The sequence below is a fragment of the Lagopus leucura genome, unplaced genomic scaffold, assembly GCF_019238085.1.
Source record: "Lagopus leucura isolate 7727_CA_CO unplaced genomic scaffold, USGS_WTPT01 Super-Scaffold_100001, whole genome shotgun sequence".
Lineage (NCBI taxonomy): Eukaryota > Metazoa > Chordata > Aves > Galliformes > Phasianidae > Lagopus > Lagopus leucura.
In genome coordinates, this window is record NW_024962262.1 from 1776354 (window position 1) to 1801881 (window position 25528).

Below are 25528 nucleotides of genomic sequence, written 5' to 3' on the forward strand. Positions count from 1 at the left end.
CAGCTACAATAAAAATCACCTTAGGCACTGGGCAGAAGTACTTTTGACATACTTGTTTGTTTTTTTCTTCTCTTGCTATTTACTAGCAAAGCAGAGCAGCAGGGATTACTCTCTGCAGTACCAATACAGGGCTCTGAAGGTACGAACTCATTTGCTCTCACTGCTGCACTCTGGCTTCTCACAGGTGCTGGAGCTTAGTGGGTAACATGGTGTCTTTCTGCAGGGTCTTTGGTGGTCTCCATCCTTACCCTGTGGCCATCATGACCCTCAGTTTGTTTCCATGATGTTGCTGCACTACTGCAGTAAGTTATTCTATGCCCACAAGACTTTGCTTTGTCTCTTAAGAGGTTCCCATCAGCTGCTCAGTTCACATTCACTGTCTTTGAGTTCAGGAAACAAAATCAATACACAAGTAACAGGAAGTTGATTTGAAAGAGTTTCATTAGAAACTCTGAAAAAAGGAGAGCTACAGCACTGCTGTATTACAATGCGGTGTTGGAACCTCATGGCATCAAAAAAACCACGTTTTTCATTTTGTTTTATTCATTGTTTTTCCTTCTAATAAACTGTTAGTACAGTTTTTTTTAATCATCCAACTCAACTGCATAGATGGTGAAACCTTAGAACTACTTCAGATCTTCCTGGTAACAGTTGCTCACTCCAGGCTGTTGCTGCAGGCTCAGAGTGTTCCAGGTAACTAATGCTTCAGTGCTGTGTGAATGCTGCAACTTCCAACACAAATTCACTGTTTTTCCTTCATATATGGCAAAGTATGGTTATTTCTGTTTTGGCACATTTTAGTCTTTAATAATGTTATCATCCTCCTTGGAGTTAAGCAGAATCAGTGTTTTTAAATTCAAATGCAGTCATGTAAATGATACTTTAATATATGACTTACTGTGGTTCCTGTTCCAGAACGTACAGCTGTGAAGCCTTTATGAGCACCCTTTTGCAATACTTGTACTGGAGGGCCAGAAACAAAGTGTTCCCAGTACACTCAGTAAAAAGAAAGGCAAGACCTCAGGTACACATCTGAGTTGTCAGCCATCATCTCTGCTATAGAAAGCGTTAAAAGCTGAATGCTAGAGACTGAACATCCCAGTACCAGCAGTTTGGACTTTCCTGTGCAAGGAGGTGCAAGGAGCTGCCAGCAGCTGTTTTTCTGATGTATCTTCTGCCCAGTCCTGTGCTGGTAAACTTCCCATTGCTGCCTGCTGGTTTTGCAGGGCTACTGGTCCTGTCTGCAAGCACAAAGAATGCAGCCCAAAGGAGAAAGCTAAATAGCAGAGATAGCTAAAGTGATCAAAGAGCCACTGCTCTAATTGCTATTTTATTGGATAGCAGCATTGTTCTTGTGCCCAAAAGCACACAGAGCAAGGACTAGGGGGAAGAACACAAAAGAGACAGATGGTCCAGCATAAGGGGAAGAGATGTCATCACAGCTCACAAGCATCGCTGTTGTTTGTTCCAATTATTCTGAAAATCACTTTTTTCTCACCTCAGGTGATCTCTTAAGTTGTAACTTGAAGAGATGAACTTGTACGGATTCAATGCAGCCTTCTTCAAGGATAAGGCTGTACGGCCACCACAAGATTTCCTTCAACCCTAATGCAATAAAGAACACTGTTAGTAAATAAGTAGCTCAGCCTGAGGCATTAGATACTGAAATTATAGAAAAAAAATCCTGAAAAAGCACTTTTGCAAACAAAGTACAGCAACCAGCAGGACTCAAATAGCAAGCTACAGAGCAACACATTGGCAAATACAGCTGGATAAAGGACTTGGAAATGCTCATCCCAGCTAGCACTGCTGAGGTTATGTGGATTACAAGGCACACTGACAGCATTCTGACCTCCCTGGGAATTAAATCGGAGCCAGGCACCCCTCCTGGTATGGCAGAACCGAATGAAATCTTTCACTGACCAGGTGTAAGTTGTATTATTTTAAGTGTTTAAGATCTGGTCGACTCATGGTCTTAGCAACTGCTTTAAGTTTGTTGTTGCACACAATGCCTCAAATATCATGTGATCACTCACATTTTATCTAATCTTGTCTGAGTTCTTAATGCCATTTAATTGTACCACTATGCTTTGCCAGCTAGGTTCACACTGCGATCTGAATGGTACCCACACAAATGAACAGTGAGAGAAAGAGAAGGAAAGGGCTTCATCGCTGCCCTGAGACAAGGAGTCACTATTCAGCCAAAGAAACATCTGTCTCCAGGGAGCCCTGGCCTTCCTCTCTTCCCCTAGCAGGAAGGAAGCGTAAGCTGAGCACAGAAAGATGCTGAAGTGCCCAGGAAACGTGCCCGGCACTGAGGCTCTCAAACAACCTTTTTGCTCAAGGGTAGTCCCATGTGTGAGGGAAAGGAAGGTGACTGAGTTCCCAACAGCTACTTCATCATGACAAGAAGGCAGCTGGACAGAGAAAAAAATGATGGCTTAGACCTCGCAGAAATATATCAAGTGGTTTTCTTCACCTTTTCCTGTTTTCGCTTTTTCTGAAAACTCTCTTCTTTTTTACTTTTTAGATTTTCTAATTAAATGCTTTTCACTTTTTTCCTTAGCCTGGTGTACATGAGACTGTGATTTTGCAGCACCTAGAAAGTAACAGGGAACCTCTTAGCAAAGGGCACAGCAACACCACAGAACAAGGGAGAGGGCTGGTGCCACTGCCAGGCTGCAGCCAGAGAGGCTCCTGAGGCAAACCACTCCTGGTCTCAGTAGTGGGGCTACAGGGAACTGGGAAAAGCCTTGAGAAAGAGATGAAATGCCACTCAGAACAGACAAGAAGATGACTGGGAATAGTTGGCATGCATTTACAGAGGGGTGATGTGTCAGGCCTTAACCAGCTCGTTGGGACAGCCCTCTGTGATGAGTGACCAGCTCAGTGGATACAGGGCAAGCAGTGGATATTGCCTACTGTGACTTGAGGAAGGTTTGATGCTATCTGCTGTAACACCCTCACTGACAAGCTGAAGCACAGGCTGGGTAAGCAGCGACACGGGCTGGGCAGTGGCCGAGCAGGCCCAGAAGGTTGTGATCAGTGGCATAAAGACTACTTGGATCCCAGCAATGAGCAGCGTATGCCACCAGGTCAGCATTGGGGCCAGTCATTCTCAAAATCTTTATTAATGACCTAGATGAGGGGACAGGAATCAGGTACACCAGAGGGTCATCCCAAGATGACCTTGACAGCCTGGGAAAATGGCTGACATGAACCTCATGACATTCAACAGGGAACTGCCAAGTACAGTACAGCAGAACTACATCAAACTGCAGGTGTGAACACAAAGCCAGCTCCCAATTTCAATAATCACTAAATCCCAATATTTTACAATACATACCTTGTACTAAAGCTTGGTTTAGAATTCCCTTTTGTATTCATAAGGCAGCAGAAGGATTCTACAGAAGGCTGTCTTCATCAGCATTTTAAAACGTTAACAGTAACCTAAAAAAATAAAGAGACAGCAGTGACACAAACTAGAAAAAACAGTTTTCTCTTTTCACACACCCACGTGTATAAAATGAGGATATAAACATCAGTAATACTTCACACCACCAGAAAAAGCCATTTATTCTGTACTCGTTCTTACCCTTAGTTGCTCCTTGACACTTCTTCGGCTTTAAGATTTTAAATGGAATTTTACTGCCTCGCAGTTAAAAAACAGTTGGTTCAAGAATGTAAGTTCCTAATTATCATACTTCAGCTTTGAGTAAATGCAGCTCTGCTCCACAGTCCTGTCACCTCTTTGTATGGTTTTAAAAGACACATCCTCAAACAAAGCACGTTCTTCTGCTATGCCTGCCAAATCCAGGCTTCATCTTTATCATATTATTGCTGCTAAGATAACTAGGATCCACACACACAGCCCGCTGCTATTAATGATAACTGACATCTCTACTTTCAGCCTGGTTGTGGTGAGGGTATATAAGCAGAAAGGCAGCCTCCTCCATGTTCCTCAGACAGCCGTGGTACTGATACGTAACAGGAACAGAGCTATACGTGAAAATTCAACTGGAGTAAAACGTCCTGCTTTAACAACTCGGAGTAGAGCTGTGCACAAGTCTGATGAAAATGTATTTCTACACTGATTTTGGAAATAGATGCAAAAGTTTAAGACTTGTTATTTCAAAGCTTCTAGTATAGATCTGCTTGTGTTTCTGCTAAGTGCGCAGACATGAGAAGGAGCAAACCAGAATGTACCTTTATTCCAATTAATTGATAATTACAACCTATTGCAAATAAATCAGAATTGTGTAGGTAAGAACCCAAAATGTTAATGAGGATATTCACCTTGAACTCTGCGTTGCTTCTTCTGCAGTCCACATGAAAAAGCTCTTAGTGTTTAAAATACAGTACTTCCCTGTGCCACACATTCAGGTTTCAAAACAAGTTTCAAAACAACCCTCCAGATGCCACAGATTTAAGATCCAGCTGCTGTGCTGGATGAGTTATACAGTGAATTGCTCAGGCTGGGGAAACAGACCTGGAAGCGTGCTGCAGGGCTAAGGAGCACGACAGAGCCTTCATACAGAGGAGGACTAATGGGAAAGATCCTGATTACAGCAGCACAACAGGATGAAGAGCTCTGTATCTCTCAGATAAAGGCTCCTTAGAGCAGTTTACCACCATCTTGAGGTCTTGCTTGACAACCAGAAAACCTGGCACACATGTAAAATACATGTTAGACAAAGGACTCTGGAGAGCCACACACAAGGTGTACCTATTAGGCTGGCTTCACTTACAGGATAGTTTCCAAGAGCAACTCAGAACTGACTTAGGTGCAAACTGCAACACAACCATGAACATTATAGTGAAGGTAACATTACCTTATCAGATACAGCTCAAGAATGGCAGATGCTGGAATCTCAGATTAAGCACAGCTGACAAAATGTAATCCTTCAGTCCTATTTAAAGTGCTGACAACTCCATCAATTCTCTCATTTCATCTACCCACCTCCCCCATATACACAGTGCAGTTTCCTACATGCCCAACTTTAAAAGCTGTTACCTGTTCCATAACAGACAGATGAGTATCTTCTTAACAAAGCAGGTGGTGCACAGCCTGTACTACTAACCCTTGCTAACTAAAGCTGCCATTCTGCAAGTTCTCATACTAAAATCCTTAACTGGTCAAATATAAGTAATTGTCACAGCTATGGCTGTCAGGCTAGAACAGCCATCTAGAGAAATAACGGTAACAAACAGCATCCAGTGCCTTCAAATGGTGAAGCTAATTCAGCTACTCAAAAATAAATAAGTACATCTTAAATGGGAACTGTAACTGCAGACTGCCATTCTTTCAGATTATATTTTAATATTACGAAAAAAAGCACTAACAATTAGGCTTTCTTTTCTTTTTTTCCCCCTATATACAAACAAAAATCCTAAAACTCCAAAGGCCTTGCAGTCTCCAGATTCTGCAGCTGCCAGGGCACACGTTTTCCTTTTGACCACTCAAGATTTACTGAAATCTGTGAAGACAGATTCCTGGCAGCCACAACGTAGATGTCAGTGACGAAGTTGCAGCCAAACTCCTAAGTAAATGCTGTGTTTTTGAAGACCAACCCTACAGTCAGCAAGCAAGACCATCGGGTAGTGCTCCCAATTAACTCCTTTATCACAAGGCGTACTTTCAAGGAGATTACACAGTACTTGGAGGTTTTTCTGTCTGTGGTTGTTTTTTGTTTTAATGCAAGTCACCTGGCTCCGCACTACTGCTTCAGAAGTGTATCCTTTCTAGAAACAAAGACCACTCCAAGCTCTCTACACTGCCCAATGAACTTCTACAGTCACTACTCTTAGTCCTGAGCACATCCTGGCAGCTAATGCTGATGTGTCAGACGTGTCAGAGCTAACAGAGACACAGCAAATGGTTATTTTCAAGTTAACAGACTCAAATCATCTTCCACTGTATGACGCAGCATTTCTTTAAGTTCAGTAAGTGGGGATGGTGCCAAGCAAAATGAATGTAACATGGTTAAGTGCACAATGCAACAAGCATAAACTAAATCAATACTATGCATATACTGTCACTGCCATGGAAAACCAGCTCCTCGGTACAATCTAATATGAGCTATACATACTCAGTTTAACAACACACTCTCCACTACTGTTTTCTTAATACAAATTTGCTCTGGAGACAAGCTCCACACTGCCAGGCAGAAACAGCCATGACAATCTACAACGCTGAAGGAACTTTCACATTTTTCTTATGTACTAAAACTGTTACAGTCCTTCCAAGGCATATATTAGCTGTACAGCCTCGCTAGCTTCCTTAGCAGAATGAGTTCTTTTGTGTGTGTGTTGTTTTTGATTGTTTGCTTTAAATTAACAGGATCTTTTGTGGCTATTATAACAAAAAGCTCCCCCCCTACGTTTCTCCATTTGTTTTATGTCTACTTTAAAGAATTACCTAGCAAAACAGAGCAGCAGCATAGGTAAACTCTGACTTGCACATGACATTCTGCCCCAGCAGGAAGAGGCATCCTTCTGAGAGCAGCACAGCCACCATCCATCACAGCACAGAACGAACAACTCCCACTCTGAGCTCTTCTCAGGATAACATGCAATCCCTGGTGGTCATTTATGTGGGGCTACCAAAGGGAATCTAAGACAGGTGATCCACAGAGCTGCGTTCAGGTTTTCCTACCAAAAGGTAGCAGGTAACAACATTTAGTTTAACAACATAGTGCTAGACATTTTCAAACGCTCAAGGAATCATCTTCTCTTCATTCCCTCAGTTTTTAATCAAGTCTGACCAAGCCTTGCTCACCTTACTCATAAACAGCCACTGCTGTGCACAAAAGCATGCATTTACTACAACAACACACTGGAGAGCAAACCAGTTGTTAACTGGGCTTCATTGCCTGGCTGCCAGCAATCACAGGAGATGAACCCAATATTATCTTTTCTACTCTCATGTTCCCAAAATGCTGCTTCAGAACACATCCTTGCATACAACTAGAAACAAGTAACTGAGTACTACCAAACTAAGGCTCAGGAGGAAGACTTAGTTCCTAGAAAGAAAATGCTACTTGAACCAAGCCATCAAGCCATTCATTTGCCTTGACTATTAAAAGCACTTTATATCTACTTCACTATTTCTTATTTATGAACTACAGTGTATGTGCAGTTATATCTTACACAGAGAAAAGAAAGTTCTTTGGAATAAGATTCCCAAAAAGAAAAGGTGGTGGCAGTTACTAGCATAGTTACCACTGCTATTTAGGTAACAGAAAATATAGCAGTATCAGTGACAGCATTATAATCAAGGGATATTTATTTTCCTGTTTGGCCTATGTAACAAAACTTCACTCACATGTAAATTAGAGGTATTTCTTCTGTATTTGGAGAGTTACAAATGTCTGAAAGTATTTAAAAAGGACAAAGATTTCATATGCACTGCTCAAACAAAGCCCAAATTTGAAAACAAAAGTGCACTGTAATCTTCTTAAGAAAAGAGTCATTTCATCCCTAAATGCAAGACTAAGCAATTAACAAGAAAGGCAAATCCCGTTTTTGGTAAAATTTAAAGATTTACAGTTGCAAAGAACTCCATGTTTGATCACCAGAAGGGAACTAAGTCCTTCAGTTCTTAACATCACAAACTTTTACTGCACAAAGTAATTCTACTTCATTCTGTTTCTATGAAATCTAGTGAACTGTAGTCATACATTCATTAAAATAATCCTATATGAAACAGCAACTCCATCCCACACTTTGGCTTGCTGGCCCATCCCCTGCGTGGCTCACTAACACCTCTGGTACCTGAAGTACCAGAATATCTGGTTCCCGTTTTTCACAGTTACCCATTCTATGCACACCATCATTAATTCAGCAACAATGTCTTCAGATGTCCAGATTTCTACTACCAATGCCAGTGCTCACGTGGAGGTGTTTGGAGCAGAGTCCAAGCAATAGCACAATTCTCTTCATTCAGAACTCCCATGACTTCTAAAACAAATGCAAAGTTCCTGAGCACTTTACCATACTTTACCTTATCACAAGCAGCTAAGAAGTACAAAGCTGCTGGAAGGAACAAGGGAAAAACCTTTAACTCTTACCATATCTTTCACCTAGTAAGAGATATAGACAAGAAACCCGACTGATCAAAAATAGTTCTGTCAGCACTGAAGATACTGTTAAAATTTCATGAACTTGTGTTAAGTTCTAGAAACTCTGAGCAACTTCAGCCAATCACGATAATGTACAGAGCTTAGAACAAATTATGTCTGCTGTAAAGTAATACAGTTAGATCAGCATGTAGCATGTATTTGAGTACAATCAGCATCACCCTACTGCTCCAACAAAGGTCAACACTGCACTATGCACTGCCCAAACAGGATTGCAATAACACTGAGATGAAACAGCCACTTAAAAATCTAGAGAAGAAAATATGCATAGTTTTATCAAAGCTCACTAAGCCTGGTTTACAAACCATGTAAAAATGTTTGAAGTAACAAAGGATGCATACAGTCAAAGCCTACAAGCTTGTTCTCAGATTTTACATTTTAACACAACTGAACAACAGCATAAGCTTTGCATTTTTACACGTAGCTGGGACGTGATCATCTGATAGTTTCAGGATATTTTAGATCTTCAGAAAACTAGGGGGAGGGAATCTCTTTTAAAGGGAAGCTTCCAGGATTTTGCATAATCCAACTCCAATATTAAAACAAACAGACAGCACTACTAAGGAATTATGAAACTGATATACAGAGCACTTCTGAAATGTTAGCAATGCTGCATAATATACCTTTACACAATGTCCCCCCTTCCCTCAAGAATCCTTACCTGACATTTTTGCAGCAGGTGCCAAGTTAGGCTCGAGTCCTAACTTCCTCTTCCAAAACAACGAGAGAAGAATTAGTGATCTCTGTGGGGTTACAACTTCTGAAGCCATAAGACTGCGTTGGGGGCAAGGCTGCAGTTGTACAGTCTTTCTAGAGCTGCAATTCAAGTTTCTCAAAGAACTTTCATCTTTGAAGCATTCCACTTGAGAACGTAATACAGCAATACTAAGTGATTTATGCTTTTGTATTAAAAGTAAATAAGTACTTAACATTAAAAGCCTATTACATTGATTCATACAAACCAAGAACAGCAAAGCTTTATTTACATCAAAGACTTAAGGCTGGCAGGGACCCTCCGGGTCCCTCTGGCCCAAGCCCTGCTCCAGCAGGGACACCCAGAGCAGGGTGCCCAGGGCCATGTCCAGGTGACTTGGGAAGATCCCCGAGGAGGAGACCCCATAGCCTCTGGGCAGCCTGTGCCAGTGCTCCTGGTGTTCAGAGGGAACCTCCTGTGCTCCAGTTTGTGCCCAATGCTGCTGATCTATTAAAAAACCTTGTGCAATTAAGAAATTTCCTCCCTGTGTTTTTAAATTTGCCAGGTGACCATTTTTATTTCCATTTGCTTCATCGTGACAAAGAAAGACTAGCTACTTCTATCTTCCATTGCAATATAGCCATACTTGTTAGAAAAACACTAGATTTGTACTACACAGAAAATGGAATCTGTACTTCAAGATGAAGACGATGAAGCAGCATTAACAAATTTCAAGGTATCTTGCAAATGTCCTGTTAGTCCACTGAAGACTTACCTGCTTAGGAAAACACAAACCAATGCTGAATATAAAGGTAACGTTTTTCATGAAAATTGTGTTTTGTGGAGATGAGGGCATTACTTATCTGCTTCAATACAATACTACTGGTCCTTGCCAGTACTTCTCCAGTCCAAACAGATTACTGTTCAGACCTGGGCTGAAAGCTGTGCATAGTCAGAATAAGGAATCCGTGAAAAAATTTAATGCAGCAAATGTAATATGGTGAACTCCACCATACAAAACCAATGAGCAGAGATTCTCAACTTGTGACTGCTAAGCAATCTTTATCATCTGGTAAGCTGCTCCTTAATCGCACAATCAGACGTACTTTACTGGATGCTGTGCTAACATTTCTCAACTTTCTACTGCTTCTTTATTTGCCCTATTTTAATAGGGTGGCTTCCACCTGTAGGATAAAGCTATTGAGCCTACTCAAATTAGGACAGGTAAATGAAAAAGAAAAAAAAGCATTGTGTCTCATGTCTCGTATAGAGCTAGGAAGCATCTGTTAACACCTAGTGAAGAGAAGAGCACGATATTAATAGTAATTCCGAGTGACAGATTTAACACACTTCAGTACTTTTTAGGAGTAGTATTTAAATTAACCCTTCCTCTCCCACCATCCCTTAAAACGACAATCCAGTTAGCTACAACTTCCTTCGTTTGAAAACAATGAAGCCTAAAAACCTTAATAATGAAACCATGTTTGATCAGAACTAAGCCAAGAACATACAAGAAAAAGGGAATTTCCTTTTGTTATCGACTTACATACAAAGGTAGGTCAGATGGCATCGTATTCAAGATAAAAATGTTTTGAATCCAAGACAAACTGGCTTATTTTTCACTGGAGTTGATTCTGATTTTAAGATGTAAGCTCATACTGTAATTTTCACATGTTTAAAATCAGTTATCAAAAGTATGAGAAGTGAGAAATTCAAACACATTAATAAAAGTGTATGAACATAGCCTAAAACTGAAGTTACTTCATTACTTGTTTTCCATTTTTAATATATAAAATAAAAAATAATCCATCTAGCGCTGCAAATTTCATTTGCTGTTTTGAAAAGAATCTCCATACAAGCAAGCAGAAGTTTCTCCATCGAAGTCCGTACTTCAAGCCAAACCTCAGTGCACCATCTGACGAGTCAACTGTGTTAACAGGACATCAGACTCACCTATTGCTTTTATGGATCAGCAACAAAAGAGCTCATATTTAGCTTTTCTCTTCTGCTCCTCTTTATTCTGGCCTTCTCAAAGCTTTGTTTCCCTGTTATTTAAGATCTATTTCAGTTAACTTCAATTTCAAGATCTACAAAATCTTTCATCTGATCAGCACCTGACTGTGCCTCATGGTATGCTTGTACATACACTTGAGTAATTCTAGTTTGCATCAAACTGTGTAATCTAGAATGAATGCAGATATCCAAATAGTTTGAAGATGAAACGGCACTTGGACACAGAATCAGAACCAGTTCATGTTTTTATTATCTAATTAGAGAACTGGACTACAATAATCACCCAGGTTCGCTTTCTCTAGCGCGTCTGAAGCTACCGTAGGAATTTATGCTGTTGACAATACAAATGTAACAGCTTTGTATTACATCTCCTTGAGAACTCACATCTGTAATCCATAAAAAGCATTATTTGGAAGTGAACTGCAGTGACTGAAGAGGTGAAAGCCAAATGGATTGCAGCTGGGGCAAAGTACTCCATGATCATACCACTCTCAACACCCAAACTGCAGCAGCTGCCACTGTGCAGATTAAATTCATTAAGCCAAAGAGGCAGAAAACTTTTAAAAGCATCCATACAGCCATGAAGAAACTTCATTACCTGAGGTGGGTAAAGCAACTGCTGAGGTACGCAAGGGCTCTACCAGATTGGCAGAGTAACAGCTGTGCAGCAGCATTCATATCCAATCAGCTGACAAACCACCTCAGGCACTGGCCCTCAATTATCTATTCCTCAGATGTGTCACTGTGGCAAGATAATTACGTGAATCGTAACTGGAAATCCTGATAGTCCCATTCTGGTTGTTTGGTCACAACCAAGACAAATCAGCAGAACGTAGGTCTTGCATCTGTGCTTTGAAGAACTCATCAAAACTCATGACAGAAGTTACCTACTACAATAAGTGGAAAATTAAAGTTTTACCTATTTCTGCATATTTTTTTTTTCCCCTCCAGCATGATTTCGGTTTGCATGTGCAGTCTTTCCTTATATTCCATTCATAAATTTCAATTTCTCCTCCTTTACATTATATACTGTCATGGTTCGGCCCATGAAACCATGACATATAGACAAAAAGTCAGGAGAAAACATGAACAACTCGCCACTGACATCAGTCTTTGTGTCTTCATAAAACGTGAGTTTTAAGGACTTATTCTGTCCATTAATGTGTGTACTTCATTTACATATTTACATGGAACTAGTTCTCTTCATGAAACGTGAGTTTTAAGGACTTATTCTGTCCATTAATGTGTGTACTTCATTTACATATTTACATGGAACTAGTTCCATTTATTGTAGAACTCTAAAATAACATCCAAGAAATTCAGATTAAGATTATCAGGAATCATATTTGGTGGTTCTACTTTTATGATGGCCTCCAGAATTTTAGATGTAAGGAACTAGAAGATATCATCTTGCTTTTCCACACTGCCATCTCCCTCCATGTGTAAATCCAGACAGAGGAATCATCTCTTCTGACTTCTCCATATCACCATCTGCACGCACTAAGGAGTCAAGGAAGGGTAGCTATCTATTTTTAAGCTCTCCTGCATTTTGTCACTTAACTCTGTGTATTGATTTAGACAGAGAGATTTCAAAACAAATTTAGAAGAACTACGTTTTTCCCCTCAGGAAGCGTTGTTAAACCTCCTTTCAACCATACATCAGGTCATGATACAGCAATAAAACACTTGGGGTGTAATGACTTGCCATGTAACTTGCCAATGCTTTTTACTCTAACCTATTTCTATCAAGTTTAGTATTGTAGGACCCAAATAGTTTTACACAGCTCACATCATCAGGAAAAGTTAAGCCTTTCACAATAAATAAAACCTGAACAGGGAACAAAGTCCTAAACGTAATGGATAAGGACACGTGAAGGAAGCTGGAGACAGCCTTCAAGGATGCATGGTTCAGCTTGACGCTGAAGTCTGTATATTACATCACTCCACACATCTCTTCTTCCAGTGCTCTGTGGATTGCAGCAGGGAAAAAAAAAAAAAAACCCACAAAATTCTCCCAAAAGTAACCAAAGATTTGGGCTCCTTAATGCCTGGTGTCAGACCAGTGGAAAACCCAGAGCTCTAACACTTCACAAACGTTTACAATCTCCAGTAAAAAAAACAAACGTTTTCTCCCTTTGAAAAGCAAACCATTAGCTTGCCTTGACACTGCAGTTTTGAAGATCACTTTTTTTTTTTTACAGTAATAGTAAGAATTCTCTGCATTACGAGTTTTCCCAGTTTAAGGCCTCAATAATTAAGCAGCACGCATTGAAAGAATCCCATACTTTCCCGTAAGAACACCTACAGATGAACACTTTCAAACCTGTGAGCACTTCTGTGACTACAGCAATAAAGGAGAAGTGCAGATGGAGCACCACCACTGTTGTGGTTTAATCAGTTATTATTAAACAATTAAACAGTTGTTTAATCAGTGTTTATTTCCCAGCGATATCAGACACCTAAAAAATTCACTTCTATGGTTAACTACAAGATACGTGGCTTTATTTCAAAGGTACAGTAACACTAATGCTTAAGACCAATTTTTGTCCAACCTAAAAGTAAAACACAGCAGAACTCTTCAGTAACTACCATCATTTCTATTATCCTATTTATGATAATTTATGGTATCATACCACATGGCTTCACCTACACTCAGGTACATGTGCCTAATCCAACCAATTCTATTTTCCAGATGCCACTACAGCGAGTTAATCCTAATGACTGAGACAAAATAAAATCAGATAAACGTTATTTTTCTTAAGTCTTTATAACAAACAGTTCTGTGCAAAGAGGAAAAATGCAGGCCAGTAACAAAACACAACTCAAATAAGATAATTTCTCCACAAGTTTGTACTGTTTTTCCCACAGCAGACAGTTGTACTCGCAAGTACAATTTTTTGATGTTTCAATTTAAAAATGATAGAATTATTTTTGTTACATTTAGTATAAGTCAAGGAGTTACAGCACTGTTTGGAGCAAACATCAAGTCATTCGTGATTCCATTACTGTCTTGCACGCGTGCTTGTGATTGAAAACAGATATATGCAAATTCAGCCCTCATTATTAACATTAATACTGAAATAGTCCCTAAGCAGGAAAAAAAATCACGTGTAGACATGCAGAAAAGTATTCCAAATGATTTTATTCTAAGCTTTCATTTTAAAAACAGTAAGAAGCACCCTCAGAATTCCAGCTCACTCTCCTAGTAAACACACTTAAAATGACTTGATACTTTTTCCCCACATGCAACAGGAAAAGCGTATTTTGCACAGAACAAGCAAAGTGAACACAAAATAAAGCAAGCTTAGCAAGGAAAAACACTTATAAACAACAGTTACACAAGAGTAAACAAACGCTCTAGTTCCCACCTCCTGCATTTTTGCATTCAGCACTGTAATACAAAGTGAGATTGTACACAAGTGTGATGCAAGAATTAACAAAACTGAACATGCATTAAGCTGTATTGCAAAAACTATGAACAAAGCATAACATGACAACAATCAACCAGCACATATACGAAGCAGCTCTAATTTCAACTGCCAAGTTGACAATTTTCACTTACAGACCAGTCATGTAACATATGACAATTACTCCATAGATTTTATTTCAAAATTCTGAACTTTCCACTGTTGAAATGTAATCACTGTATTTGTCACATGCTAAGTCAGAAGCAACTTCTGTATCATTTGGTACAGCTCTGGTTCTCAACATTTCAGATGTGGACCTACAACCAGCACAATGCTGTGAGTCCCAGAAGCACAACGCTCCACGCCGGAACAGAACAGAAGAGGAGCTACCATTTCATTGCTGCACTTTTCCTTCTGTGCTTTCTGGAAAAGGTTTTGATTCAAGTTGCTTAAAACTGGAGATGCAGCTTACCTTTCATATGCTCCACCCCTTAGAAGTGCTTACAAGAATATCTGCAACAATGCAGTGCTACTGTATCAAAGAATGAAGAACGTCAGCTTTCTAAAGACAAGATTTCCCATCTTTGTAACTGCAATTCAAGTTTTCTTCAAAGAAAAAAATACATATGAATAGGTTTGCTTCCATAAAGCAACTATATGTATTATCTTTCTTGGAGAAAGCATGAAGAACACTATTTTCCATGTTTTATTGACTAGCATACAACCATAAAAACCATAGAAAGTGGACAGGCTAAGCTTATATAGACTTTGGCCCAACATTTTAGCATAAACCAACTCCTCATTATTCTGAATAGCTGCCCTCCTAGATCAAGTATTTAACAATGCAAAATGGAACCACATTATTCAGAGATCTGAGCCTTGAAATACATTTCTCATCTGTTTCTAAGCTAAGTTATTGCTCAAAGTACCACAGTACTGAAGTACTGAACAGATAGGCAGTTTCACTTGATGAGAACATACATAAAATCACATTCTCTTTGTGGTATGTAGATACAGGGCAAACTAACCCAAGCGCACAGTCCTATCGTCCTGTCTCACTGCCCTCCCACTGTTCTCCCTTCCTTCACCATGTAATGAGCACAACCAGTAACATTATGAGGCTCCCTTACCCTGCTCAGAGCAGTGAGCATGGGCACAGAGATGTAAGGGTGGCACAAAGCAGGCAAGTAGCAAAAGGCTCTTCCTGTCTGCAGGCACTGTGTTTATTCTTTTTATATGTACATAAAGACTTCAAATTTGTTCAAGATTTCTCATACAAACATTTAAAACATCTGTAAGCAGCTTAAAAGATATATAAAAAAAAAAAAGACGTCAGCTCTGAGTTCAGAGTAATTGTGTTCTCCAACATCACAGTAACTGTGCATGCTCTTCTTTCTGCGATTTTATGCCAGATCAAATATTTTAAGCTTAGCAACAGCATCTAACAGCAAAAGAATCTAATGAAAATATCCTTGCCCTGTTCCACATTTCACAGTAAATACTATTTTACTTTCCTTCATACTTTCTGCTTGCTGCTTATCTGGCAATGATACACAAGCTTAAGTTTGGATTTCCACTGGTCGGAGAAGAGAGAAACGCGAGGCTTGTACATTGTATCTAGCTGCTGTAACCAGCCACAAAATTCCCGTCCTACAGAAGTTCTTCTAAAGAAGAAGAAATGTATCCAATTGCTACGACCTTCCTACAACTCACGAATATTAAAAAGAACCCAATTGTCTGTTCATTCCAGTTACGATTTTCATTGGCAGAAGACTTAGCTCCTAGTTTAAAAAATCCAAGAAATTTCTGTCTTTCCTGTTAAAAATGAGTTTGTGGGTTTCACAGAAAAAAAGGATTCAAGTTACTTTTGTGCATCTTATGTAGACATAGAAGTAAACCACAATTCTCCCGTTTTTAATGTTTCTTTATTCCCCCACCCCATTTTCCATTTACATACAAGACTTCACATTTACTCCTGTTCAAATTTGCGTGATTTTTTTTTAAACTGAGAAACCAATGGCAAGAACGACATCTTTATTCTGACTGCGCTTCTTCCAAGCCCCACGTACATTTAGCATGTCAATTCCATCATATTATACAGCTATGCTTTACTCTAAAGAGGAGACATAAAAGCACGCCAGTGAAACTACAAACAGAGCTGTAGACAAACCGATTTCTGACACAAGGAAATAAATCTTACCAACACTTGTATGCAATAACACAGCTAAATTCCTTTCGAATCTCATACCTTACTGTGAGCATTTTGTCTCCTATTTCAGGCATTACACACAAATCAGTAAGTGTTTACTCACATTTACAGAGCTGTTTTTCTGATACTGTGGTTTGTATATAAAAACTGTGAAAAGCTTTACAAATGATTTTACCTCTATTCACTTACATAACCTCTATTCATCGTTAAACTTAAAACTGTTCCAAACGTTTCCTTCAGTGACCTGCCCTTAATTACTTTTCTGAAGACACCCACCTATTACCAGTTTTAGAAATCAGGATGGTCATTCAAATAAATACCAAACTTCAATTACATTAACCACAGTTTAAGGAAGTTCAAGATGGAAAAGACCCATTAAATCTATCCCACTAAGAATGAGCACACACAAGGCTGGCTTTCACATGCTTTAAAAACCAAGAACATAGTTTTCACAAAAAATTAACAGTTTATTTTGTTGATCCTACAATTACATTTAGACAGATAACTTTTTTTTTTTTTAAATAAATTTCAGTATTTTGCAGATGACTATGAAAACAAAACAAACCTGAAATGCCTTTAACTACAATTTTCAAAATGTTCTTTGGGAAACAAACAAACAACACAACAGATTTCTTCACAGCAGAGGAAGGACAATGCAGGAGACGACCTATGTGTATTTTACAGCATATTCCAAAAGGCAACAAACTGCCAGTCCTATGGGAAAAATTATGTATGACTCAGCATTACATGTTCTTAATCGCTCCTGCTATTAAGTTCTCATGCTTCATCAAATTGATTTTAATGAGAACAAACGCTCTGGGGATGGTCCAGTCTCATATAAACCAATAATTTCACAGAGCAATGTCCAGCTCCTGATTTTTGAGGGCCACACTCATTGCCTCCTCACTACTGACACATCTGGAAGTTGGAGTGATAGCGCACTGTGCCAGAAGCCTATGCACCAAAGAAAGCACCAAATCCCAAAGAACACAATGAAATAACACTTATTTCAAATGCTCTCTCAAGTCCCACAGTCTCGGTGTGAGGCATGAGCTAACAAGGCATCACGGCTGCAGACTGTGTCAGAAGATGCATGGCAATGCACCATTCCAAACCTCAGGAATGGAACTCGGAATCCACTCACACCTACGGCTCAATGTAAAGTGACTTCATCAGTCACCACTTGGCCAACCCTTCTATTTCAACAGCTCTCTTGCTGTATATTAATACCTGTCATCTTAAATGAGAAGGAATTATCATGTAACTTGTTAAAATATGTTTATTAAGATATATGCCAATAAACCAGTTCTCACAACTTAAAAAAAAAAATTGAGCCTCACAGCATCAGAGCACACTATTTCTTTGCTGAATATCTAAACCAAAAACATGTGACATTGCTGTGTGGACTTTTTTTTTTTTTAAATAACATGAGAATGTCCCTCAGGTCAGTCACTTCAGCATTACTGAGCAATTGTCTATAGGCAGATCGTAACAGGTTAATAATCAGCACTTCCTAGAAGTCTGTACATCTTTAATGTAGTTCCTTTATTAAAAGAATCACTAATTACTGTTCTATTTTTACAGTAATAAAGAAAAAAAACAAAGAGAAAATTAGCTAGGTATAAATTTGAAAATATGAGAATATACTTCAGATCAGAACACCACTCAACGAGTCTGTGCTATAAACTTCTATTAGATAATGGTTAAAATTAAGTCCATGCAGTATTTAGTTTTCCACTGTGTCCTTGCCATTTGTTACAACCCCCATCCTCATGAAGGTCCTCACTCTACTGTGCCTTTAGGTTCGACTGCGTAGAATACAGGAGCGCACAATAAAGAACAGTTAGATAATTCACAGCAATTTTAATGTTCTTACAAAATAAATGCAGTTCAAGTATATGAAACACCACTGAGCTTCCCAAGGTATCCACGTGCTCTACGTAATGAGCACACTGGAATGAAGAGCTATAAACAAATCAACTTTTTTGCTGTTCTTCAAGTGACCATGGCAATAAATACAAATGCAATTAACAAGCTGGACCATTTGAAAATGCTGCTGAACCGCAGTAACAGCTTCTCACAGTGCTTCAGTAGCTCTCATTGCTTTCCTTTCATCCCAGCAATGAATGCCCATACCCACTAGCAAAGAAAACCAAACCAAAACCAAAAAAATTCCTAACAATTTTCTAAAGGGTATTCAAGAGAAGCGTTCCTCAAATATTTTAAATCAATTGCCCACATAATATTCAGAGAGGAAAAATGCACTGAGCCACGTCAGACAACTCTGAATGTTTGTCAACATTTAACCAGGAATAATTTTTTCCCCCCAGTCTGGGCAGCCACCTACTGCTGTCACACTGTAAACACCAAGAGCTCATGGATGACAAGCTAATAAACGAGCAAAGAGTGATCTTCATTATTCCCAAATGTGCTCCATTTTGTTCCAATAAAAATAGAATACACAGTAGTGTTCTATGAGGAATTGCATTATTGGTTTTGTTTGGTTTTATTTATATGGAATATTAAAGCTTTACTGCCTGCACGTACTGAAATCATATCACATTTTACACTGAATTCATAAATAACCTAAGAACTCAAATACAAAGAAAAGAAACAATCTTCTCATCAGTCTCACATATCTTCCAAGCTTATCTGCACCGTCACAGATCACAGCAGTCAGGACCTCACTGTTCTTTCCAGTCTAACATACCAAGGAGTTCAAAATCCAAGCACATCTTTGCACAGAAAAACTGATTAACTCCTTTTAATCTCGATGAATCGCTTTGAGCACATGGGCATTATCTTCAAGCAAAAAATTCTAATTCTGTAATTTCTGAGGAAATTATATCCTCATTGTACAGCTACATTCACTACCACATATGGCAAAATGAAAAACACTGCCTTTGCTGCTGAGCAGTATACAATCATGTTGATTCTATGGCCAGATAATGCTAAGAAAACTCATCTTAGAGACAGGGGAGCCTGTCATTAGCTACAGATGGAATTCATTAAATCCAGAGGGTCCAGAGGAGAGCCACAAAGATGATCGGGGGACTTGAGCACCACTCCTATGAAGACAGGCTGAGGGAGCTGGGCTTGTTCAGCCTAGAGGAAAGAAGGCTGTGAGGTAACCTCACTGCAGCCTTTCAGAACCTAAAGGGAGCCTACAAAGAGGAGGGGAATCAACTCCTTGAAAGGGTAGGTAACAGCAGGACAAGGGGAAATGGTTTTGAGTTGAAGGAGGGGAGATTTAGGTTGGATGTCAGAGGGAAATTCTTTCCAGAGAGAGTGGTGAGGTGCTGGAACAGGCTGCCCAGAGAGGTTGTGGATGCCCCGTCCCTGGAGGTGTTCAAGGCCAGGTTGGATGGGGCCCTGGGCAGCCTGGTCTAGTATTAAATGGGGAGGTTGGTGGCCCTGCATGTGGCAGGGGGGTTGGAGCTTCTTGAGGTCCATCCCTTCCAACCTGGGCCATTCTGTGTGATTCATTAAATCATTAGATGCATCCAAATTCAGTATTTCTTCAGTATTCAGTATCTCAGTTTTCAGTATTTTTCTGAACTTAAAGGCTTGGTCCATGGATTAGACGATTTTCTGCAATAAGGGCAGCAGACAAACTCACTAGCATGCAGCAGTTTTACACTAGCAGACCACAGTTTTACACTGACAATGGCTCTCAACTACAGAATGAAAACCACCAGTATCAACTGAAATCTACAGTAATCTTCAAATTATCTTGGCTTGCAAACAAAAACAATGAAGCACAAGTACATGCACTTAAAATAGTCTGTGGCTGGCTAGGAAATTACGAACCACTTCTGCAGGTTTGGTATGCTTTCTGGGCTCCTGAAACATGTTCAGACACTACAGGGATGGTGGTTTACACACACCTGAAATATACAGGAGTCGGTTAGAAGTTCTGAATGACTGTTCTCTTCTTTGAAGAAAAAAAAAAAAAAAAAAAAAATCAGAACAAAACTCATAAACATGGTACAGGTTACCTTATTTAAGCCAAGTTCCCTTTCAGGGTTTTTGCAGTTTAAAATTACCAAATAACTCAGACCAATACTATCTTTCTCAACCCCCATTAGAAACATCATGTTCAAAATAAGGCCTAATGGGATAGGATGTAAGTAATCTACTACTTACACACACTAGTAAACTGTATTTTCAACTGAACGCAGAACATGAAAGCAGAAAGCTTAAGCATTTGCTACCAATACTTGTGCACACCTAATGAATAGTAGCAGTTTTCCCAAACGTTCAGTTTTAGGAACAGTATACTTAGTAAAACCGGTTATAAGGTTTTTGTTTGTTTGTAAAGAATGAGCACTATAATATGATACATGTATCAAGGAGGGAGCAGTATTTCAGAATTTGAATCTATCTTACTATTGCAAAACAAACTATAAAGATGTGGCATGCATCTAAATGAGAGCAGAAAAAAAGACAACATTAGAGATGATTGAGAGGAAAATGCTTAGTAATGCCACAAGTGAGTAGTATCTAAAGAATATGGTAATATTCAAATTCCATGAAAACAATCTCTATCTTTGGCCATACAACATTGACAATTTAAACAGTGTGCTTCCAAGATGTCAGTAATGCATCTTTCCCATTACTATTTATTCACAGTTTACCAAGACCATCACCGCTATATTAAAACATAATACATGCATGCTCTCTGCTGCTTGCATCTCATGCTTTGAGCTACATACATATCATCTTTATATAATTAGGGAACAACATTACCTCAAATTAGTTTTGAATCAACTTAATACCACTACTCATGCAAATAATATTCATCTTTTCTACTTGTGAAAACATGAAGTGAACAGATAAAAACAGAACACTAATACTTTCACAGGAAAAAAAAAGCAGTATAACCAAAAAACATCCCAGCTTTCTTGCCATTATGGGAATAGAACCAATAGGCCTTTTCCATCACCTTCCACGACTGATGAAGTTTGAATATAAGCTTCCTAGCAGTTTTATCATTAGTTCCATCTTAAGACCTGATCAGCAAAGCTAGCCTGAAATGTTGAAAATGAGTGTTTTCCAAATTCATTGTTCAGTAAAACCACGTCAAGAATCATAGAATCATATACTAATGTGCAGTCCTTCTAGAAGCATATGAATGCTCTACCTATGAGTGAACAATCATTTCAGCAGAGAACACTTGTCTTTGAATTAACAGTTAATTGTTATAACAGATTTGTTTCATGTCAACCAGTGGGAGAAGTAAGTACTCATGTATACCTACAGTGATACATCATACATCAGAAGGCTTTAAACAAGCTTGCACAAATGCTTCCTTCCCTTGCAATGCCAGGATACTTTAACAATCATTAGAACACATCACAACAATGTTTCTTAGATAAATTCATTCATTCCATCGTGAACAAAGTAAACATACAGGTTTCTTTTCCAGAGGTTATTTTTCTCTCAGATTTTTCCAGCCATTGAAAGGACAGACACTGTCAGACTAAGTTTGCAGAGGGAAGCTGAGATAAAAAGACACAGTATCCTCATAAGAACAATTTGTATAAAACTTTACGCTCTTCAGAAGTTGAAGCAAACTTAAGCAGCTGCAATGTAAATTGTCCGTAGTATGTACTGCTACATGCACTTCAAGCTGAACAGATTCACTACGAACGGAATTTTCGACACACAAGTAGAAACTGCATACGAAGAATGAAAACGATGCCACTTATAGCCAAGCATAAAATTATTCTCACTCAGTATTTGTAATAACATTCCCAAAATCCTTTCAAGTGAATTTTATATTTTATTGTCATCAGATAACCGCATGTTTTACAGCATAGTCACACACTGTATTTTGCTAGTCACAAACACATTGCCTTACATAATGATCTGCATAATTTCTGCTCTATACTACAAAGCCTATGACTGAATACAAAAAAGTTTTACAAAAGAAACTGTTTTAAAGACTACAGTAACAATAAAACCGTTTCCAGATAACAGCTAAAATTATAAAGGCATATCACTGTATATGTTCACTGGAATTTCTTAACAGCAAGGAATGAAGTTTTAGTATCTGCGACGCTTGTTAGGTCCTTCAAAGTTGCCCCCTGGGTTTCCTCTACCAAAGCCACCAGGTCCACCACTCACGGTACCTACACCACTCATGGGCGGCTGAGGAGTTTCGGAGCCCGTTCTACTAACCAGAGGTGAGCCCATCTGTGATGGACCTCCTTGAGGGAATCTCTCATTATGCTAAAACAAGTCCATTTGGAACATGCCAAATGTAAGTTACACAAAAGTGATGTAAGTTACACAAGTGATGTTGTCAGGAAGTTCAGCAGATAGTCCAGCAGAATCAGGATCACACATAGAGGGAAGAAAGGAGCAATTCAATTAGTTATTATCAAAAAGGATGTGGAAATCAGAGACTGCTAATGTTATGCTCTGACTTTGTAAATTCTTAAGTTTTTAATTAAGACCAACTCCGGTGCTCAACACAAAGCAATAATATATTCCATGTAACAGAAGAGAGTGAACAGTAATTTTATACCCTAGTCTTCTTTTGCCTTATACACTAATCACAGTACTTCTCTATCAAAGAAGTTAAGCACATAAACATTGTTAAACTAGAAAAAGTTCAACTTTTTTTAAAAATTTATTTATTTCTAGAGACTACAGTTTCATTCTTCCAATAGTGAAACAATCTCAGAACTTACATATCCACCTATTTGTAGTTTCAGTCCACATGACCTGGAGTTAGCCTTTCATAATGAACCTTAGTAATCTTTAAATGGACTTTTAAAGCCCAAATCAAATACACTAGTTATAAAATGCATAGACTATGCTTCATTCAAAAATAAAGTATCATCTGAAATATGAATAAAAGATGAAAATTCAGTTAATGTTCCATGTGTTCCTTAGCTCCTTATCCAACATTAATAAAGATACACATACTTAGGTTTATTGGGCTATAGCAATAAAGGCTTGAAACAGAAAACATGCATCTGAATACTTATAGTTCACCATTTAAGTGTTTAAAAACAGAATTCTACATAATGAAGTATAAAACATTACCTCAGCATAAGACAAACCATTAAATGCATAGACGTATGGTACAAACAGATTCTGAAATAACTCTTCAGCCACTGAGGACAGTTACACTTTCAGAAGAAATTCCTCTGAACAGAGAGCCATACAACAGCCCGGGAATGAGAGTTCAAAAAGAGCTTTAATAACTACCATCTATTTATATGCCTGAAACAGAATAATTCTTCCGAAAGTCTAACTCCAGTAGTAATAGTAGGGCACAAGAGTTCCAAAGGCACTTAAATATAAACACGGATTGCTATCTATATTAAAGAAATTTTACATAACTTAGATCGTGGTTATGCATATATATACGCATTACTTAAAAGCTCATCAAAAATTATTTCAACAGCTGCATAAAGATCTGCTAATGTCCCAAATTAGCCTAAAATCTACAGCACTATTTGGAATTTGTTTAGAAAAGTATCTTAAATGAATACAGCTTGGTAGCAACAGTTATGAAATTCAACACATGCTTATCACATACTCATGGTCATATTTACCATTTCATTATTGGACAAAAACAACTCTTTCTAACAAGGAGAACTCGACCCAGCTTAAGAGAAAACTACACTAATTACCTACCTACAATAAAGTATAAGGGAAAAAGCTATTTATAATCATTATGTTCAAAGATATTTTAAAGGATGGCAGTAGAACAACAAGAAAAAAATTCTACTTAACAAAATTCAAAGTCAAATTTAAAAATGAAAATTACACTTCTGGTCTATAAATCGTATTCTCTGTTTCTCTCCAGAGAAATGGAAAACAACTCTCACAGTGCCTCAGGGGACAGAGCTCTGACAATCTCTGAAGCGTCTTTCCAATGCCAACAGAAGAAGGACATACCCTGCTGCAGGCATCTGTCACCCAGACTAAAAGCCCTTACAGTCCAAAATGAAAGGGCATCTCATTTGTCCTTCAGTAACACGTAGAAGAAAATGAAAACTAACTGCTTCACATTTAGTCTGTATTTTGTAAAGCCTATAAATGCCCTTCCCTTCATTTTCGTAACTGGAATGACCTTGTAGAAAAACAACAATTTCAGATAGATAACATGATTTGTAACTCCAGTTTTTTTCCCCTCACACCTCTTTTCAGCATCTATATAACCACAAAATAATGTTCCAGAGGTGACTGGTCAGTAACACAGGAGTTTCCAGTAAAAGCATCTCTGCCAATAGTATTCTTTGAAGAATGCAACCTGTCCCCCATCCCTGTGAGAAGTTATGGAACTGATAAAACGAGCCCATCATATGATATGAAGCACAACCAACTCCTCTCACTGGGAAAGAACAGACTTATCATACATTTTGTACGCAAAATATCATTTTCCCTTAAGGAACAAAGGATTTGTCACAACTTCATTATATGGATACCTCAGTCACAGACTGATACCATTTAGAAGGCATACATAAACTACAGTCACCAAATGCTTCAGTGTTCCAATGAAATTATAATGGAATCACTGCTGTACTTCATACTTCTTTATAACACACCACCACTAGAACATCTCAAGTCTCCATTTACAGAAAAATACTTAAATGTGAGATCTAAAATGACACGGTTGTTTCTCTACATAAGACATTACAGCTAGGAAAAGTGACTGGCTACAAGACAAGAGCAAAAATAGCTAGTGCTCTAATTGCAGCCCAATGTCATATCTGCTCTTGATAAAAGAAATCCAGATGCCTGTCCTACACTCATAGCATCTTCAGCAACTGCTCAATCCTACTTTCCTGCACTGACCTGACAGTTATGCCTAGCAGCTGTTGGCGTACTTATCTTCCAAGTGATTACTGTCAAACTTATGCTTTCAACACCACTAGGAAGAAAGTAGAAAATACTATACTAAGGTCACATTAAAAAATTGAGCAGTTTACACAAAGATATCTTCACACTATACACAGCTTCCAGGATTTATTTAAAAAAAAAAAAAAAAAAAGCTGGTAATGCAACCTTGTTTTATAAAAGAAAAAAAAAAACAGCAGAAGCCTAA

General features: G+C 38.6%; 1 protein-coding gene across 6 annotated transcripts in view; it reads right to left on the bottom strand.

Moving 5' to 3' along the window:
• PSPC1 (paraspeckle component 1) overlaps window positions 1–25528 on the bottom strand; it is a 64469-nt gene that overhangs the window by 4627 nt on the left and 34314 nt on the right. For 2 of the 6 annotated variants that reach the window (XR_006178315.1, XR_006178314.1), the window contains exons 7-8: window positions 3347–3450; window positions 1499–1605 (exon numbers count right to left, since the gene is read on the bottom strand). Coding sequence is in view for 2 of the 6 variants with exons in the window: in XM_042868546.1 (XP_042724480.1) it covers window positions 22510–22695 (186 nt within the window). In the remaining 4 variants the exon portion in view is untranslated. The other 4 variants (XR_006178317.1, XR_006178316.1, XM_042868547.1 and 1 more) reach the window with 4 other exon arrangements.